This window comes from Neophocaena asiaeorientalis, unplaced genomic scaffold (assembly GCF_003031525.2).
Source record: "Neophocaena asiaeorientalis asiaeorientalis breed wild unplaced genomic scaffold, Neophocaena_asiaeorientalis_V1.1 scaffold129, whole genome shotgun sequence".
NCBI classification, from domain to species: domain Eukaryota; kingdom Metazoa; phylum Chordata; class Mammalia; order Artiodactyla; family Phocoenidae; genus Neophocaena; species Neophocaena asiaeorientalis.
The window spans coordinates 1,052,886-1,072,302 of record NW_020172446.1 but is presented as its reverse complement, the minus strand read 5'-3'; the positions used below and the strand labels follow the sequence as shown (position 1 = coordinate 1,072,302).

General features: G+C 48.8%; 1 protein-coding gene and 1 long non-coding RNA gene across 3 annotated transcripts in view; one reads left to right on the top strand and one right to left on the bottom strand.

Annotated features, from left to right (window-relative positions):
* ASIC2 (acid sensing ion channel subunit 2) overlaps positions 1-19,417 on the bottom strand; it is a 995,646-nt gene that overhangs the window by 69,096 nt on the left and 907,133 nt on the right. Inside the window, exon 2 of the mRNA XM_024737229.1 lies at positions 7,300-7,450. Coding sequence (XP_024592997.1) covers positions 7,300-7,450 — 151 coding nt within the window. The remainder of the gene's footprint in view (positions 1-7,299; positions 7,451-19,417) is intronic.
* On the top strand, positions 5,162-18,824 carry LOC112394415 (uncharacterized). Of its 2 annotated transcripts, XR_003002123.1 has the most exons (6): positions 5,195-5,298; positions 5,465-5,591; positions 5,851-5,973; positions 8,665-8,823; positions 10,721-10,766; positions 12,389-18,824. It is a non-coding gene; the product is annotated as an uncharacterized LOC112394415 (long non-coding RNA). The 2 variants fall into 2 exon arrangements; XR_003002121.1 differs by having other exon boundaries at positions 5,162-5,591.

Genomic DNA, 19,417 nt, shown 5'->3' with positions numbered 1-19,417 from the left:
TATATATATATATATAAATATATTTGAAACCAAACTCTACCCTCATACTTCATTTGTAGGTTGCTGGATATAGAGCTCTATCTTAGACAAGAAAGATTCCCACCCCCCCTTGGTCCCTGCCCCAAATGTGAAGGCATTCTGCCATTGTCTTCTGGCTTCAACTACCCCTGTGGAGAAGTCTATTCTGATTCTAGATCCTAGGTATGTGACTGTTTTTTTTCTCTCCAGAACCTTTAAAAAGGTTTTCTTTATCTCTATGAGGCCGCATTTCACGAGGATGCATCTTGGTCTGGTTCGTTTGCCACTTATTACAGGACTTAGTGAATTCTTTTAATATGGAAAATCATGTGGGTCAGTTGGGAATTTTTCTTATTTTATTTCTTTGGCAACATCCTCTTCTCCACTCTCTCACTTTTGTTATTCTAGAACTCCTAGTTGTAGGATGTTGGGCTTTCTGGATTTATCCTCTCATGTTCATATTTTTTTCTCTCCCATCTTCCATCTCTTTGTCTTTTTGTTTTACTTTTCAGGCGATTTCCTAAATTCCAGAGCTTCCGTGGGTTTAAAAAAATGGTTGCAATAATATTTTTAATTTCCAGGAGGTTTTTTAAAAAAATCTTTTTCTTTGAATGTTACTTTTTAATAGCATCCTATTTTAATAGCTGGTGTTTATGAATGCATTATTCATATTATCTCTCATCTCTTGAGAATTTTAATTAAAATAGTTTGATGTTTCCTTTTGCTTCCTACACTTATTTTTTATTTATCAAACACATACATAGTGCTTAATATTATTCAGGCACTTTTCTAAGTATTTCAAAAATATTAACTCATTTCGATCTTCCTAACAACCTTGAAGAGTAGACAATAATATTATTCTCATTTTAGAGGAGATGGAACTGAGGCTCAGAGAGGTTAAGTAACTTGTCGAAGGTCACATAGCTAGTAAGTTGTATAGCTGGATTTGAACCCGGGCTCTAGAGCTTTTTGCCATTAACCATTCTCTCTATTTCCTCAAAGTTTCTTTTTTGTTTGTTTGGTTTTGGTTCCTTTCCTGTTAGTGGCTCCCCTCAAATGCTTGGCTTGTTGACTCTCCATTCATAGTTAAGAGGTACTTGTTAGTTTTTAAAAATTTATTTATTTATTTTTGGCTGCATTGGGTCTTTGTTGCTGTGCGCGGGTTTTCTTTAGCTGTGGAGAGCCGGGGTTACTCTTCGTTGTGGTGCATGGGCTTCTCATTGCAGTGGCTCCTCTTGTTACGGGGCACGGGCTCTAGGTGCACGGGCTTCAGTAGTTGTGACGCATGGGCTTAGTTGCTCCACCACAGGTGGGATCTTCCTGGACCAGGGCTCAAACCTGTGTCCCCTGCATTTGCAGGTGGATTCTTAATCACTGCGCCACCAGGGAAGCCCAACTGGTACTTCGAGCCTGGACAGTCTTCCTTGTGTGTGGGAAGACTTACCAGGGGACTTCACCCTAGGGTGATCTAACTAGGTTTGTGTGGGGACTCCTGACTGTCATTCTCTGCGAATCTTTTCTATTGAGCTTGTCAGTGTCTCCAGGAAGGGATTCCCCAGATCTCTGGTTGGGGGTGGGCGAGGTAGATTAGTCTGGCTGGGGGTCTCACTACTCAGTAAGCAGAATTTCAGTGTTTTCTGTACAGCACCTCACCCATGCCCTCAGCTTTGCCTGGTCTCCCCCAGCCCGGAGCCTGTCTATTTCAATCTTATCTTTTGCTGGGATGCAGAGAGATATTTGGCTGCTTTGGGCCATGGGAGGATATCTGGAGGACTTAACAGCTCCTTTTACAGACTTCTAACTAATCCTCCTAGTTTTACCTGCACCTCTCAACCCTGTCGTCAACAGTATCTGATGCCTCCAATCCCTCATACTTTCTGGGAGGAGGGGGGCATCTATGGTGAGAATCGTTTGACTTTAATTGGTTTCCCTGTGCAGAGCCTGATCCTCCAGCCTTGTCTGCTCAGTCAGTTACCATCTGCTCTCCATTTTCCAAAAATTGGCTGACATCTACTATTGTCTTCTCACCCATCTTCTTCATCCTCGTGGGATTATACCCTTAAAAAAAAAAAATCCTTGATTGCAATTTCGGGGAAGTTTGGGGAGGGAGCCTCCATACGTACTTATGTTCATTCCACTGTGTCCGACCAGAAATCTAGACTGTCAATTTCCCTGAAGCTTTGGAGCTCAGCGGGCACGTCATGGACTCCTTTCACTATGCCAGGAGAAGGGGGAGGGATGTAGAGCTGGTCTCTGGGAGATACACAACCATAGGACCAATGGGTGCTTTTCATTCCCAATAACATCAGTTGCCCATTCAGTGGTTTTCAAGCTGGGTTCCTTGGAGTCCTAGGGTTCCTCCAGGAATGTCTCAGGGTAGGCCACAGTGAGTATGGAGAAATCAAACTGGGGGCCCCGTCTCCAGCTGGACCAGAGCAGCTCTACCTTTATCTGCTTTATATATTGGAGCTGTGCTAAAGCTTTTGTTCAGTACAAGGATTCTGCTATGGAAAAAAAAAAAAAAGAGGAAAAAATAGAAAAGGAGAACAGCAACAGACCTATCATTATATGCCATTCTGTCTCCAAAGATGTCACTGGAACTTTTTTTTTCTGAGCTATTTTCATGGCAGTGCCTTTACAATCACATTTTGAACATTAAAGGAATATAGTGGAAGGAGAATCGCCTTTGGGTCCATAGGTGGGTTTTCAGCTTTGGTTCAACCACTTAGTGAAGTGTGTGTTCTTGGGGAGATTCCCCCAAGGGGAACACACAAGCCCAGCTTCTCTGGGCTCCAGTTTCTTTATTTTTCAGTGGGGATAACACCTCGTTAGCAGGGTCACTTGGAGGATTCATGGGATAGAATGTTCACGGCACGTAGTAGCTACTCATTAATATTAGTTTCTTCCTCAGCCTGGCCCCATCAGTGCGCAAAACACAGCAATTTTTTTCTCTCTCTCATCAGATATGTCAAAAAATATTTATTGCCCTGGTATGTGTCAGTGAGCCAGACAGTCCAAGATCCCTATCTCTTGGAGCATGTGTTTCAATAGAGGAGGATGGTACACTCGAAGGTGACACACGACATGGAACAAAGGACAAGCAGAACATATAAGGAGGGGTAAGGAGTGGGGCGGGGGTACAGTTTTCAATAGGGTAGTCAGGGTAGGTGATGTCTGAGCAAAGACTCGATGGAGGTGAAGCAATAAGCCATGTGGGTCCGAGCAGGGAATTCTAGGCAGAAGGAAAGGTGAATGCAAATGCTGAAGGTAAGCTTTCCTGGAGGGTACAAGGAGTTCCAGGGAAGCCAGAGTCGTTACTGCCAAGCGAACAAGGGGACAGAGTAAAGGGGATGAGGCTGGGGAGATAATATGGGGCAAGACATTGACCTCTATTAGAGCACTGACTCTCAAAATAATTGCTCAAAAATATAATGTCAAATTCATTTCCCCAAAATATTAGAACTTGGGGACCTCAAGGCGGAGTTTACTTGATTACAAAGTGTATTCTACATCAGGATGAATGAAGGATATAAAATCTGAGCCTGTCTATTTAGAATGCAAGCTCATTAGAGGGCTCCCTGCACACCAATTCTGGTTCTCTCAGATGTAACCCATCCCCACCCTCGCCCCCTCTTTCCCCAGCAGGGCCATTTTCGGGACAGTCTCGGGAACCCAGCTCCCTCAGGGCTCCCATGTCCTTCCATGAACACACTCCCGCTCACTGACTGGTCCAGAGGTGGGCACCTGACTGGCTGGACCAATGAGTCTCTTCCCTGTTTTTTTTTTTGTTGTTGTTGTTGTTCTTTTTTAATAGGATATCAGTGAGAGAACCAGAATGGTCTCTCGCTGGTAGCAGGACGTGTAAGATATACATCTATTGGGAACCATGTGTGAAAAGATATATGTGTGGAAAAAGCCTGTCTCTAGTGAGAGAGAATAAAGCAGTTTAGAAAGAGGAGAGGTGAGAGAAGGGGTGAGAGATCGAGGAATCTCCTGCCCTTGGTTCCAGTTGTCTCTGATGCTGCACCCTTGCCTTCCTGCTGCTGGGTTGTTGAAGTTTGCCTTGGATTCCACGGGCAATACAATTCCTTTTATGCCCAGGCTTGTTTGAATCTGGTTTTTCTCATTTGCAGCCTAGATAACCCACTGCTTATTTCTTTTATCTTTGAAGTTACTCAGAGGCATCTACACAGAGTTTCATTTTTAGCAACCTCCCACCCGCCTTCAATTTAATTTCCTTTAGAAAAACGTTGGTCATGAAATCTGTACTTCCGTAGTCGAGGACAGCTTTTCTGTCCTTTTTCTGTTTTGCAAGCTCCTCCATGAAAAAGAAGGTTTTCCACGGTCAAAAGCACTGAGGAAATAAATGATGTATGCTATCTTGGAGATTTATAATATAGTGTATTAAAGAATTCCTGTCCCGAATTAATGTGTTTAATTTTGCCTAACCAGGGTTCCCCAGATCCTTTCTGTTCCTGTAACACGGAACACCTGAAACTGCTAACAGCCCATAGGGCCGACTTGGGGGCATACTGTCAAGGTCTATGTGTGACTGAGCCTGCCTTCTTTAAAGTGGCATATTTCCAGGCTGCCTTGCACAAGGATGTTTGACCAAGGAGGCACTGTCAGCCCGGAGGAAAGGACACTTTTGGTAAATTTCATAGTTACTTTCTACTCGCTAAGCATGAGTCCATAGGGTTGCTCCACCCAAAGAGGGTGCCTCTTCCTAATTCACTCCTAGGCACCAAAGGTCCATCCTCTGGGTCAGAGTTACACCTGGAGGCGTGCCTCCCTCACTGCTTTCTTAAATTTCTGAGCGGTGAAGCAAGAATGTGCCAAAGGCTCTGCTTTGAGAATGAGACGTCCAGATGATAAGGTGCCCCAGGACCCGTGTGTAGGTATGAGATATCTGGCATAGTCTCTGCCTCTGGGGTGGGTTTGACCATCCTCCCATCTACTGGTGGCCGTTATCAACCTTCCGCTGTTTACTTCCGCTGTTTACAGTTTGCAGACAGCTCTCATCTGATCGGCTGATAAAGGCAGGGCTGGGGGTTTGATCTTCGGTCTGACTCTGTAAAACCACTTTCCTGTCCTCCTACTTTGCCTCTGTCATCAAGTTGTCTGAGGCCACTCCCTCAACAGCCAACTTCCAATTTCTTTCTTCTCCATCATCACCCAAATACCTCCTCTAAGGACCCAGGCTCCTTTGCCTGGGGATTGAGAGGAAGTGGAAACGTAAAGGAGGCAAGATGGCATCTGTGGAGCCACACGGCTTGGCAGGTGAGGAAGGCTCCTCCCTGCCGAGGACTGTGGCCGTGAGAGGCTTGGCCGTGCCCCCAGCCCATGGGAGCAATAAGCAAACAGCAGGATGTGGCCGTGCCTCCTTAGGTGGCCTTGTGGACCAGCATCCCTCACCGGCCAGAGCCCACCTCTCATCCTTCGGCAGGTGTCTGGACCTCACTCCCACCCACGTGAGGCTCACCCCGCCAACCAGCCCAGGAAACGAGCAGCTTTAAGGTGACCAGAGTCTCCAAGAGATGCTCTTGCATGGTGATGTATCAGCCTGAAGAAAGGTACCATAGAGGAAGCCTGGAGGTGGGGGTTTAGGAGGCCTGGCTGGGTGGCCTGGGTGAAGTCACCGAACCTCAGCCTCCTTCCTTGGCAAACGGGGATGAGGGGCCCTTCCTAGCATGCAGGGCTGTGGTGAGGGGAAGGCCAGGAGGGAGGATGATTATGGTCCCAGAAGGACCGTCTCCCACATTGCTGGAGGGGGGCCAAGGGATACTGAATTCAGGAAAGTGGATGGGATCATCGAAGTGTCTGCTCAACCAGGGTCAGACTGGGCTTGGAGGGCCTGAAGCCTGAGGTGAGCTGCCAGAGATGGTGCCGGAACGAGTCGCGTGGCGCCCTTTTGCCGCTCAGCTGCAGCGGCCGGAGGACTGAGCACGATGGGAGGTGACTGGCCCTGCTCACCCCCCCGTGGGATGCTCAGGCAAGAGCCGCCGGGAGGGCCGGTGCGGTGGAGCGGGGAGAGCTCGGGGTTTGCGGGTAGTCGTCCCGGGGCGGGGGAGGACTTCGCTGCCCTCAGAAGCCTGGTGGGCCTGGGCCTGGTGAGGGCCAGACCTCAGGATGGGGGCTGGGGGGATCGGCTGCGGGAATCACGGGGTGGGGACTGCAAGAAGTGAGGGCCAGCCTGCTTGGCCTCCAATCTCTCCTCAGCGGCAACCTGAGGGCCCAAGCCTCTGTCCTGCTGGAATCTTCTCTCCCTTCATCCCTCTTTGTGGCCCCTCCCAGGCCCATCTCTAGACCCCCTCCCCCTCCCCCCGCGTTTTGCCCTGAACCCAGCGTTAATCTCACTTTGGGTCTCCTTGGCATCCAGCGTCCCATGCTTGGGCACCTTTTTACTCTCTCCACCTGCTGAGATTCTAGAGGTGGTCAGCATCCCTAGGCTTACTGGCCGCATCACTCCAACCTCTGCTTCCGTCATCACGTTGCCTTCTCTGTCTGACCTTCCTGCGCCCCTCTTATGAGGACCCACCTGTATAATCCAGGATAATCTCAAGACCCCGTGCAAGTACCCCATGTTTTCCCTGAACCCTCCCTCCTCCCAGGCGAAGGCCGCAGTCCTGCTGCAGCACGGGGGACCCTTATGTCCCACTGGATTCTGTGTCTCCTCCTCTAGGCTGTGATCAAGGGCTTGGTCTTTTTCAATTTAACGTCCTTATTTTTGTGCAAAGCCTGAGATAGCATACGTGGCTAATGAATAGTTTGCTGAGTAAATAAATGCATAATTGGATGCATGAAATAAGCTTTGGGGACTGTACACGCGGGCAGCCATGGTCTGTGCGCTTCAGTTCTCCAGCAGCCTCTCCACCTTCCCTCAGTGGGAGAAGTCTGCTTTCCTTTCCCTTGGGCCTGCTAGCTGGGCTGGGATATTCAAGCTGGTGGTAGAGGAAGGAGCTGGTTCACCCCTTCCTCTTCTCCTGAAACCAAGCCACCTACCTCCCCATCCATACTTGTTAATTCCAGCCTTCCTCCCTGCCTTCCCTTTCCAGTAGTCCCATCATCTGCCCCCTCCCACCTAGTGAAATCCAAGGTAACCCAGGGCATCACTGCAGTCCATACCAGGGACATCCTTACCATTGACTGTCATGCCACTAACCCCCTGATGGAGAGCAGTCCTTCACCAGGTGGGCCAAGACAGCCCACCCGAGGCAAACGTCTTTCAGAGTCCGCACCCCTCCACCGTCACCCACTGCCCCAGTCCCTGGCCCAGCTCACCTGTCTCTCCCCAGATGGGCAGGTACTCATCTTGCTGAATGTCCAGCATGATCTCCAGCCCGTTGCCTGTCCCCCCCTTGACTGTCGTGAGCAGAGGCTTGCCATCCTCGCCTGAGTTAAACATGTAACATTTCCCATATTTTGTAAACACCTGAAGGAGAGAAGAGAGAGAGAGAAGCACATGGGTGACTTCAGACTGGGCTCCAGAGACTGGGGAGACCCCAGAAATCCAACAGCAGGCTAGAGTCCCCACTGCCCGTCACAATCAACCCTCCTGGCGACAATGATTCCTCACCCCTGGCTAATGGCCTGACTTTTGCCAAGTGGGACTCTGGCATCAAAGAACACATCTGGACACCCTTTGGCTTTTGTTGCAGTGGGATCTGCTCTTTTCTCCTTCTGTACACCACACCCCCGCCCTGGGCAGTAACACGCCTTTCAAGTGTCCGGCATTATCTGTATCCTCTTGACCCTCTAATCTGCGCCTCCAGCCCCAAGCTCTCTCTCGGGTTCCAGACACACTGATCCCACTGCCTGCTAAGCGTGGCCTCAGGGGGACCCATGGATCCCCGACACTCGGCATGTCCCCGTGGGATCAAATCTTCCTCAGCCTCTGTGCCCCACTGGATGGTTCTCCGGTACACCGTGTCCCGGGGAACAGCATTGCCACCTGCCTAGGGGCTCACGCCAGACCCTCAGAGCGGCTGCCCACACCTCCTCTTCCTTACCCCCACATGCAATTAGCCGGCAGGGCCCGTCAACACTGTCTCTACATCCGACTTGAATCTTGCCTTCTCTCTTCTGCACTGCTTTAACTTAGGACCCCCATCATTTCTTGCCTGGGAGGCGGCAGTTTCCCAGCTAGGCTCCCGGATTCCAGACAACTTTCTCCAAGCCCATCCTCTAAGTTCACTGCGGCTCACTCTTTCAGAAATGCAAACCTATTATATTAAGCCTGTGCTTAAAATCCACCAGGAGGACTGCCCATCCCCCTTACAGTAAGGTCCAGGCCCTCCCTCCACACCCAGTCTTCTATGATGCTCTCTGCCTGCTCTATCCTCCTCTTCCCATCTGAGTCCACGAGAATCCGCTAGAAGAGAAGCTCCATGGGTTCAGAGACTACCTCTGCATGTACATCGAGGAATCTAGCACAGGGCCTGGCACCTGGGGGTGCTCCAGGAATATATGTCAAGCGGATGAATGAGTGAATGAACGAGTGAGTGAGTGGGTGGGTGGAGCAGATCAAACAACGTGCAGCACCTCTGGATGTGTCCTGCTGGTTCACGTAGTACTCGCGGTTTTCTAGTTGCTGCTGCCGCCGCCTGTAACTCCTCTCATTCCTCTTTCTGCCTGGACAACATCTAGTTCTCTGCCTGGGCAGCCTCTGTTCTCCAAGACCGGATTGATGCACCTCCTCCTGCAAGATGCCTTCCCGTGCTCCTGGGCCAAGTTATATGACATCCCTCCTCACTGTGCCCCTGGCTCTGTCACCATGGCAGCTATCACGTGCAACAGCAAACATGGGTGGGTATTGTTCCTCCCATTATGCAGAGGAAGAAACCACAGCCCAGAGAGGTTAAGCGACTTGCCTAAGGTCACACAGCTATTAAGTAGAGAAGCTGAGATTCAAAGCCATGTCTGTCTGACTCTAACACACGCGATCTTTCTGAGCATGTTGACGTTGTCATTGGGATGTTTCTGAGCCATATGCTGCTCCTCTCTGCCTTGCTTTTTCCATTCTCGGTAAGTGCTGACAGCCCCGTCGTGGATGGCAGGGCTGGATTTGCAAGGTTGCTAAGAGTCTAGAATTTTCCTTAGTTGAATCGGTTTGTAAGAATTAATGGTGCATGTTTCAAACCCGGATCTCCAGGAGTGATGGGGCGGTTGTGGGGGGAAGCCTGAGATAAAGATGGGCCCCACGACCAACAGTTTCATTGCTCACAGTGGTACCGTGTGTTACAGTTCAGAGATGGCACGTGGGCAGCTTCAGCTTTCTCAATGGCCCCGTGAAGTTGGAGGGAAGAAAACTAACAGTTCCTGAGCCTCTACTCTGTGCTGGCCCCTGCTTGGCATTTTCATAGGAGTTATAGCATTCCTAATTATGGTCTCAACTACCCTGATGGGGAGGCATCTTATTATCACATGCCCATTTTACAGTTGGGAAGACTGAGACTTCGTGAAGAGGTAGGTAGTAGAGCTGGGACTCATGGGTGTGACTTTACCACCAAGGAAGTTCCAAGGAAGGAACACTGAAATTTTGAGCCAGACAAGAAGGTATCAAAGCAGATTTCTCATTATCTGTCAAGTCCGTGGCCTTGAACATGGCATTTACTTTTCCCAACTCCAGTTTCTTCATCTGAAAATTGAGCAAGATAATCTTGCCACATGGTTGTAATGTCTAAATGAGAGAATGCAAGTGGATTTGTTTGGAAGATTACATAATAGACATCTTTACGAGTTATGAATCCATACTAGGTCCTTTTCAGCAAAAGAGAGAGAAATTATTTGGGTTACGGGGGAGGTCAGTCATAAATTGAAGAATGGGGGTGGGGTTGAGGAGTCCTGTCCTCTCTGCTTATGTCCCCACGATACTAAGCTCATCTTGAAGTAGTTACAGGGGATGGAAACTGCCATGTGCCACTAACATGGCACATTCTTATTCCTTAAGAATGTTAAGCCTGTTGCTGAAAGCCCAGGGCAGCCAATGAGATCACTGGGGCCATGGAGTTCTGTAGGAAGGGGACATACTTCGATGCACACAATCCACTTTGAAAACCTACATTTGGATACCAACAGCTGAATTGTACCCAGTTACTGGTAGAGTGGATAGCCACCGCCAGTCTGAAGCTGGCACGTTCTAGCCTGTAATCTTCAGTTTTGGTAGTGTCTTTGTCTGGTTTTGGTATCAGGGTGATGGTGGCTTCATAGAATGACTCTGGGAGTGTTCCCTCCCTTCAGTCTTTTGGAAGAGTTTGAGAAGGATTGGTATAAGTTATTCTTTGTATGTTTGGTGGAATTCCCCAGTGAAGCTCTCTGGCCCTGGACTTTTGTTTACAGGGGGTTGTTTTTTTTTTTTAAACTACAGATTCTATTCACTTCTAGTGACTGGTCTGTTCAAATGATCTATTTCTTTTTGATTCGGTTTTGGTGGGCCATATGTTTCTAGAAACTTGTCCATTTCTCCTAGGTTATTCAATTTGTTGGCATATAATTGTCCACAGTTGGCACGTTCTAGATAAAAGAAACCTGGGTGTGGGGATGGGGAGAGGGTCTCACTGCCTTCCAGTAGGTCTAAGAATAGCCCCGATGTCACAGACTGGCTTTGCTACCCTCTCTGGAGCACCACCATTCACATTTTATCTGTTGTCACTTATTTTTGCAGCAGCCCTATGAGTTTGGTATTATCACCCCTGTCTTACAGATAAGGAAACTGAGGCCCAGAGAGGCTGAACCAGGTCATAGAGCTGGTAAGTAGAGATTCCAGGGTGAAAGTCATCTTTGCCAAAAATCTTCCTGCCCAAATGTCTCATTTTGCATGTGGAGAGTCTAAGGTTCAGAGAGGTGAAATGTCCTGCCCCAGGTCACACAGCTAGTTTGGGAGCAGAGCTGAGACCTGGGCTTGGGTCTATGCTCTTCCTCTAAAGCTTTCTGTTTGCACATGCCAGGGGTTGGAGATTACAGCTAAGCTTCCCTTGCCGGGGTACTGCATCCAGGAATAAGAAAGATTGACAACTCCAGCTGGCCTGGGTGCCAGCCTCTAGGCTCGGTATGACCTGTTGGGGCACCCCCACCTTACAGAGCCTGGGAAATGCAATGTGGAGCCCTTGCTGGGAAAGGTTAGGAACGGCAGATACCCATGAAGACACAGTTTTCTGGTCCAATTAGTAGCAAACATTTCAACACCATGTACCTACTTAAGAAAATAAATTATGTATAAGCTCCCTTAAGGACTGTTGAAATATCCACTTACTAGCACACAACTGGGCCTGCAATCTACAAACCTTCCAACCCTTCATTAATCCTGACCTTTAGGGCTTCTCCTAAGCAGTGGGTTCCTTGTCTCTCCTTGCTTATTACACTTGAAGGAAATGAAATTGTGCTGCTCCAAAAGGCCTCTAAAGCTCAGTCTGGAGTTGAATGAACTTTCCTCCCAGTGAGTTACTGAAATTTCTCATTAGGCTGCTTTCAAAATAATGGACATGCTGAAGCCCACTGTTTCGTCTGCTCTGTTTTTCTCTGTCAAACTCCTCCAACACATTTCACACATGGGGAAGTGAGACAGCCTGTCAAATGGGTTACTAGGCTTCCAGTAAACAAAATGAAGCTGCCTTTTGTTTTCTGAAGTTGCAAGGAACGTGTTTGAAAATGAAATATGGCAGAGGGACGTGTGCGTGAGGAGGCCGCCATAGACGGTCAGCTCTTTGAAGGCAAGGACGGCATCTCGTTAAGAAATCTCCTTGCTTATTCATGTCTTCCTGCAACAGGAATTTCTGACCGCCTATCATGTTCCAAGGACTGTTGCATGACTCTGCTTTTTCCCCACAATGAGATTAAAAAGGGGATTTCATCCATTTCATGGATACCCACGAAAGCACCTCCGCGTGGCTGTTGTGGTCCTTGGGAATGAAGGAGATGAGGGGAAAGTGGGCAAACACTTCTCCCCGCTTCCCGACCAGTCTCTTTTAGGACATCATTAATATTCTTCTTCGGGCTCCTTTTTGAAGGGGAAAGAAGAATGTACAGTCACTGGGCATTTACCACGAGGCAGGCACTATGCTGACTGCTTAGACACCTTCTATATTTTAAGGCTCACACAGCCCACAGATGTAGGTGTTATTCTCCCCAATTTGCAGATGAGAAATTGAGGCTCTGCGAGGCTAAATACCTCATCCAAGGTCCTACAGCTAGAGAGTGGTTCGCCTGACTTTTCCCTTTATATGTATGGGTCGCTCAAAGAACCCTTAGCATTCTCTGAGCGTATACTATGGTACTGCGATCCCCCTCCTTCGAGCCCCTGCACCCATCTGCCGGGATGTGACATTTGTTGTGCCAGTTTCACTAAGAAGCCCGCCTGTCTCCTCCTTCCAAGCCTGAAGCACAGCCTGGGCCTTTTCTGCTGGGCAACTGTCCAGAGAGCTTCAGACCACACGGGAAGAGATGTATGAGCCCCACGCAGAAGAAAAGAGCGTCCGGTGACTGCAAATCTGTGAGCTGGGGAAACAGCACGGAGGGGAGTGACAGGTGACCCTGAGCGCTCTCCTTCAAGTCACACGTTTTGTGAGCAAATGTTCTCTAGGAGGACGGCTCACAGAGGCACAGGGACAACTTGAAGGCGCCTGGAGTGTCATCTGAAATGCCACACCCCCGCCAATGAATCCCTCCTGGCACCTCATGTGAGCACCCCAAATTGGGCCTGACCTGGGGTCATGCAGTGGGATGTGGGGAGCTAGAAGCCTTTCAAGTTAGACTGCAGCTTGGCAGGTGGGGGGAGGGGAGTCTGGGCATGATGGATGTTTCCAAGGGGACTCAGGGATGGGTCGGTTGCTCCTTCTTCTGGGGTCCTCCACTGCCTGTCTCCTGTGGGCAGTACAGGCTGCGTCATTTTCACCTCTGGATTCCCAGTGCCTGGTCCCATACCTGGCACATAGTAGGCACTTAATGGACAGGTGTCTGGGTGCAAGAAAAAAGTCAAGCATGGAATTGGGAACGAGGCAGCCCCAGCTTCCAATACTGGCTCTGCCCTGATTTGGGGAAGTCATTCCATCTTGAATCTTGATCTCTCATCCTCGAAATGCTGGTAAGAACAACTTCCGATAGAACTGTCGTAAGGATCAAAAAGGCTGTCATGGATCTGAAAGCACTTCATAGAAAAACAAATCCTCGGGCCAGGCAGAGAACATTCTTGTCTGTGGCCTGTATCCTGTCTAAGCCCTGAAGGAGCAGGGGAGGTGAAAGAGTTGCTGTTTGCCTGCAGAAATGGAATCTGAGATGTTGTTCCATCTGGGACCACATTTGTGGCTCATCCATTCAGTTGCATCTACAGAACATCTCTTGTGTTCTAGCACCTCCCCAGGCGTTGGGAATGCAGACATGAATCAACTCTTTAGGGACCACCTAGTAGGGACGGTGGCCCTGCAGAATGATCCTGTGTGGTACCAAGTACTGTGGGGACTGATACAGAATTCTCTCAGGGACAGGGCTGCTGAAACCAGTGGTACTTTGCACATTGAGACAGATCCCTTAGGTTGGCTCCTGGGCTTAACAGGGCCATGGTGATGTCAGGAAGGCCAGTGGTGCCCGCTGAGCCCTGCCTACCAGCCCATCACTCCAGCTCTCTTCTGCTTCCGGAACCAAACACCCCTCCCCAACCCCTCCCCAGGTAGACAGTGATGGGCTCTACTAAGAGGTGGGCAGGATTTGTGGAAGTCTTTGGAGTCAGGTTATCCCGGCTGAACACCTACTATGTGCCAGACGTTGTGCACAATGAATAGTGGAGCTGAGCTACCAGCTAGTTGAAAATCACTAAGTCACACATGCAGTGACTGAGAAGAGCGGGCAACTGGTTCCCTCCAAGGAAACCAGTGTCAGTCTCAGTGGACCCCCCGCCAACTCCCCAAGCCCGGCTCTCTGATCCGCACACTGCCAGCAGGTCACCAAGCCCAACTTAGGGATACAGGGCCAAGGCAGGTGGGTTAAGAAAAAGAGCACATTTCTAGCAAGCCAAGGCTCACTGCAAAGACCATCCCATTGGCTGTCCTCAGATGCGGGAAGCAGGACTCAGGAGGGGTCCCCTGCCTTCGAGGAGGGCAGAGGCTCAGAAAAAGTGAAGGAGAGAGAGCGGGCACAAACCGTCCACAGCCCGGTACCACGTCCCTCTGCTGCCCCCATTCCTTCCTTCTAACCCTGCTGACACGATTCCTGATGCCCCAGTGTGCACCAGCTCCCAGGCAGAGGCGACTGGAGGCAGGGCTGTGTTCAAGGTGCAGCCACCCAGATGCACCAGGATGTAGCCCTGAGTTCTGCCACATTCGGCCCTTCCGGGGTGCAGAGCCCCACAGCGGGGCCATCTTAGTCTACGTTCTGATTACTCACGAGATAATGGATGGGAAGTGCCTGGCAGAGGGTACCTACCTAGTTACATTAGTTAAGATAATTGTTTGTAGTAGGGATTCTGCACCCGAGTCCTGAAATCTCAGCTCCTACACGCTGTGATTTCTGGGTTCCTGGTCCTGTTATGAGTTCTTTTTACAGCTGCTTGCCTGATCCTGTGACTACAGCCCTGTGCCCTCTTCTAACTGCTGTCTGCTGGACTTACAGGAATAGGTGCCCATTTGGTTTTCCTGTGGCCGTGCCCAGATCCCTTCTGGAACATTCCTTGGGTATTCCTCTATAAGAAGTTTGTATCAGCCTGGCTGCTCAGCTGAACCTCACCTTTCCCCCACCTTCCCAGCACCTATCCCAGGGGGCTTGGGCGGGCTTCCCATCCCACTGTGAGTGTTTTATACCTGGATGACCCACCCTGAGATAAGACACATGTCATTCCTTGCACCTGCCTTACTACACACCTTCTGGGAATCGCCTTTCTTTGAGCAGGTGTGGGATGGGGGAGGGGAGAAGTGGGGATCAGAAATGTGTTCTATTGTGTTCTTGGTTAATTTCACATTATTCTACAGGGTTGCATGGAAAACAATGCATGGGTAAAAACCAAATGATGGTTTATGATGGTAACAGAAGTAAAGCAGATGTTCCAATTAATGCCAGGGCTGAAAACAATCCCAAGGCAGGCTGATTCTAAAAGCTGATCAAGAAAAGGTCAAACAGGTAACTACCCACACGGCACGAAAATCCTCATATCACTTTCTTACTGATCTCATGTTTTCTCATTAAAAACATTTCAGCTTCTCCAGGAACTGCTCAGAGGATGTCGTTGTCTTCTAGTTCTTCCCCATGGCTGGTCTTGGAGGTTGAGTGCACGTAATCTCAGTAGTGAAGCTTTGCATTACGAACGTTTAGAGGCATCACAGATTCATGAGTGCGGAGGGCAGTTTAATCAGATTGCTTTCCTGAAGTGTGGAATTAAGACCCGCTGGCGGATACACAGCATGCACAATACCACTCTCCTTCCGAGGTCCACAGCAGACATAACTAATGGATCACAGCACTCTTTCCCTCTGAGTCTCACAGGTTTTTTTTCCAGCCCGGTAATTCTGGCTGCCACTATTAAGAGTTGGCAAGTGAGTTGAATCCTATTTACCCTCCTTGTGCCGGAAGAATGTAAGTCCTGCTGATGGTGCCAGTGTTTCTGTAGTTACGGGCAATGCCTGATAGTTGGGGAAGTTTAAAGCAGGGCAACTTGAGGGCCACAGTGTTGGGGATTTAGGCAGAAGGGACTCTAGTTGGTGACACAGGCAGAGGTAGGACTTTGTATATTAAAAAAAATTGCTTGGACTTGCCCCCCTGCACTCTGGTGGAGCAAGCTTAAGCTTTGGAACCAAATACCAATTCTGCCATTTACGAGCTTTTAACGTCGGGCTAATATCTCTTGACCACCCCTATGTTTTTCTGTTTCAGACTGGTGGACTAGACTCCCAGGCAACTGTAATTTTCATGGTACCACAGTTCCTTGACTTAGGATCAAAGGATCAAAGGACCTGAGATGATTAGGGGCTTTCAGAACGAAAGACAAAGAATTTTAGTTCATTCAACATCTAATGAGCAACTATCCCATGTCAAATACTCTGTGAGGTCCTGGTAATACAAAGATAGATAAGACATGGATACTCCCCTTAGCTGTCAGGGTAGAAACGGAGAAAAAACAGCTTTAGATCATCAAGGCAACGGAGCAGCTGTAAGGCCATCCTTGATTCCCACACATCAGTTTACAGAACGCAGCTCTTGAGGAACAATGAACGTGAAGCAAGGTCCGCTTGTGTAGTATTTGTTCTAACCCTGTTGAGCTTCTGTACATTTTCAGAGGGCCAGTTTTCAGCTACTGCTTTGATATCAGCATGACCTACCCCAATCTTTCCCATCCACTCCACACTCCCCCACCAAGCCCATCGCACCTCTCACCTCCAAATCAGAGCCTGGACTAGGATGAGGTAGGTGAGGTGCCTCGGGCACAGAATTTAAGGAGCCTCTCACTTCCGGGGGCTGAGAGTGAGCGCCTCCTTAAATTTTGCACCCCGGATGCCTCGCTTGCCTCACCCTCGTCTGGGCCCTGCTCCAGACAAAGTCAGATGAAGATCGGAAGAAAGACATTCATGATGAAAGTGGCATGAGAGGCTGTTCTCACAAGCTTGCAAAATTGACACTATTGTCCCATTTACAGATGAAGAAACTGAGGCTCAGAGAGAGTGAGTTACTTGTAAGAGGCATCACAGAGAAGTGAAAGATCACAGGCTTTTTTATTGACACAGATCCAAGTGGGGATCCCAGTTCTACCAGTCCTGAGCCATGTGACCTTGGGCCAGTGACTTATTTTCTCTGACCTTCTGACTCCTCCATCTGAAGAATGGCGATAATAACACCTCTCAGGGTCAGATGGGAATGAAGTCCAGGCACTTCCAGCGTCTGGTTCCGTGAGGCTGCTTTCTCATTAGTCAAGTGGACTGGCTGCACCTGCCTCACAGAGATGCCCTGGGGACCAAAATTAATGATGTTTGTACCACCTCAAGTGAGGTCTGAAGAGCTTTTTGGAGGATCACATGTAAGTTCCTTAATAGGCTTTGCTGTCTCTCCAGCCTTGTCAACTGTCTGTTCTTCTGGGGTGTGAGGGGGTAAGCATCTGTTTGGTGAGTGCTTTTAGAGGTCCCTGGTAATAGCTTCAGATCTTCTCTAGAGGGATAATTGAGACGGAATGCCTGCTACATGTCAGATGCCATGCCAGGAGCTTAAATGCACGTTCCCATGCAAACCACCCAGGAACCCTACTATTGCTCCCGTTGTTAGAGAAGAAGAAACAGAATCCATGGGAGGTCAAACGACTGGCCTAAGGTCGTGCAGCAAGTCAGAGGTAGAGCCAGGAGCTCCACGCTTTTGTCCGATTAAGAAACCTGGGCTTTCTGTATCCCACTATGTAACAGTGACAAAAAGAAATCCAGGTTAATATTTCTCAACAATGGGGCAAAATCTAGGATTTGCACCTGAGCATGTTCTAACATGTCTGAGTATAAATTAGACTGATTGCAAGTCAGGACGTGAAACCACATGACTGCCAACTGTTTCCTAGACATGGCAGAGCGATGGCTTGAGGCTCTCCAGGATGGCCCAGGGGTGTCACTGATTAAGAGTATGAGCCTTTGCTATGTCCCAAAAATTCAACTGAAATTCTACAACGCTGTTCCACCAAATCAGAGAATTGAGGGGGGCAGGTCAGCAGCTCTCTGCATGTTTAAGTCCTATAGGTTCTACCTTGAAAATATCCAGTTAATTTCCTCCTCTCAACCCCTGTAAGCTTCAGGGAGAGCTGTCAGCTGTCACCACTGCAAGTCTCTGCAGGGGTGAGCATCTTCTACGCTACCATATTCCCTGTATCCGCCCTGGTTCGAGGGACTTAGCAGAAAACCAATGAATGCCGAATAAATTAATGCTTTCATTTATTTGTCTATTTTTGCTTCATCCCCAAACTCTGAGACTATGTCTTACCTATTTACCCAAGGGCTCTATGCGGAGTCTAGCTTAGCATAGGTACTCAGTAGAAGTTTGTTGAATGATCAACTTCAAAGAGAATGACTGAGAGAATAATGGTGCCATTTGTTTTATAAAGAAAGAAATTTGCACACAACATAGCTGATCAAACACTGTATAAAGCTAGGACTCCTGTGTGGCTCCCCCCATGAGCCAGCTTTCTCCAAAGCAGGAACTTAAGCTAGTGGCCAAGACCTCTGCCTGAGCTCACGACTTCAGGTTGGATGGGCCGGGGAGAGATTTGGTGAGGGTGAAATCAGGGTTCCTTTTATCAATGTCAGCAGCCAGTTCCCCTGTCTTCTGAGAACAAAGAAGAAATGGCTCGAGGAAGTGGGGGTATTTAAAACGGAAAATGAGCAGACTTAAGGCGGATCATGATGGCTATCTGTAAATATTTGAGGGGATATCATTTGGAAGAGAGAATAGACTTATTCTGTACAGCCATGGAGAATAGTGCCAAGATCTGGGCTGGACACAGGGAAAGAACTTAACAATTAAAATACGCCACAGTAATCTTTCTGGGGAGATGGACACATTCTATACCCCAAGGGTATGGGTCACACAAGTGTATCTATTTGTCAAAACAATACAGGTAAGATAGGTGCATTTCAGTACACATACATTTTACAACAACAAAAGGAAATGTTAAATCACCATTATCATCATCATCGTCCTTAAGTGAGGGACAGGGGTGAACAGAGGAACAGGGGAAACAAGAATGTCAAAATGTTAATATTGTGGGATCTGGATGGTGGGCACGTGGGGCTCATTATACTGTCTTGTTTGCTTCGTATATGCTTAAAATTTTTTCATAATTAAAAGCTGATATATGTTCATTATTGAACAGAGATGAGTCTAATGGGCTGTGTTGGGAGACAGTGAGCTCCCTGTCGCTAGAAGCGTTTATGCAAATACTCTGTGCACCCTCAGCACCGCCACCCAGGAGGGTATTCCTGGAGCAGGGGCCTGAACCAGATAACCTTGGTCAGGATCCTCACCCTTCTCCTCGAGTGGCGGTGTTGGGCAAGCCTGTCCTGGACTGGCAGAGGGTCTGGAGGAGAGCTGGATCCTCCAGAGCCATGAACTGGAGCCAGAGACCCTCATTCCAGACAGTGGGAGATGGCTGGGGCTAGAGTACCCAAGGTGTCTAGGAAGGCCGCTAGACTTGGGGGGAGGGGCGTGGAGTGAGGAAAGGATCCAAGTCAAGAAGAGGAATTGCAGGTGTGGAAAGCAGTCTGAGTTTTCAGGCTCTGAGCCATATGCCACTGCTGACTAGCTGTTTGAACCTGAGCAAGGCACTCAACCTCTAGGAGCCTCAGTTTTCTCATCTGGAAAATGGGAGGCCGGACCTACCTCATAGGATTAAATGAGCTTGGGTGTCTGGCATCTAGACAGCCATGCTCATTAGGGTTATTACTACTTATAAGGG